The 999-nt window shown below is 43.9% G+C and overlaps 1 protein-coding gene across 1 annotated transcript; it reads right to left on the bottom strand.

The window, feature by feature from the left end:
• Positions 1 to 123: 123 nt before the first annotated feature.
• PHALS_12636 (uncharacterized protein) lies at positions 124 to 630 on the bottom strand (the record flags this gene model as incomplete). Its single annotated transcript, XM_024728228.1, has 2 exons — positions 124 to 262; positions 488 to 630. 2 exons carry the CDS (start codon positions 628 to 630, stop codon positions 124 to 126), a joined length of 282 nt encoding a protein of 93 aa, XP_024578726.1.
• Between the last annotated feature and the right edge of the window lie 369 nt (positions 631 to 999).

Raw genomic sequence — 999 nt, forward strand, 5'->3', positions numbered from 1 at the left:
TGTCGGTAACCTTACCTTAGCTTCCTCTGAGCAAAGAGCTATGACAGCCCCGCTACACATTATGTATCTTGCTGCAACCCACCGAGCGCTCATACCCTTTAAATTTCGTCATATGACCTTCTCTCAAGCGCAGTTCGACTGCGCTTCGCCTCTTGGCAGCGTACGCCTCGCTCCAACGCAAGCCAAGTGCCAGTGTTTTTTACTTAGATCCGTTGATGTAAATTCCAGGACATTATGACGCACGAAGATAGTCTTCATGAGTCTGATATCATCTAACTGCTCCATGCGGCATAGGCTCAGCGTTATTCTTCGGGCCGGCGAGTAAAGATTCCCAGCGATGGAAATCAAAATGAGAATATTCTGACATGTTTCTTACCGATGAATTGAGATGCAAGACGTTCAATGAATTACCGTAGCGAAATGTATATACAATGGAGCTTCAAATTTAAGTATTTTGATCGGATTTAAAGCAAAGAGGTAGACGTACCTAGCTGAGTCTTTTTGTGCCTGGATCAGATTTGGGACTGTTTGATGGACGTCATCCCCCATGTTAGCTTTTGCCTTATACAATAGGGCGCCATCTCCACTGAAGATGCAAAATTTGTCGCGGCTATAGCGACCTTTTGCCATGTTAAAGCGCTTTTTTATGAGTACCTGCAAGTCCAATAAGCGAACATGCGAACCGCAAACAAAATTTGATGCACATGGGCAGTTGCTGGAGTCCTGAAATCAGCGTTGAAAGATCCACTCATACTGTGCAATGGAAACTGTTCATTTGCAAATGAAATATATTTATTTATCCTTTACAGCCGCCGGTTGTAATTCAGTATCTAGTGCTTCTGGGAAATACAAACAAGGCTGAAATATTAAAAATACGTGTCAGTCAATCAAAAAAAGCAACGCGACCAGGAGCGTCAGGAAATGCAAACGAGTCGATCACGCCTTAGAGTTTTGGTGTTTTTAGAATCAGTAGCTTGACGACAAGTCAGCCCCCCCCCC

The sequence above is a fragment of the Plasmopara halstedii genome (assembly GCF_900000015.1).
Source record: "Plasmopara halstedii genome assembly, contig: Scaffold_614, whole genome shotgun sequence".
Taxonomy (NCBI): Eukaryota; Oomycota; class Peronosporomycetes; order Peronosporales; family Peronosporaceae; genus Plasmopara; species Plasmopara halstedii.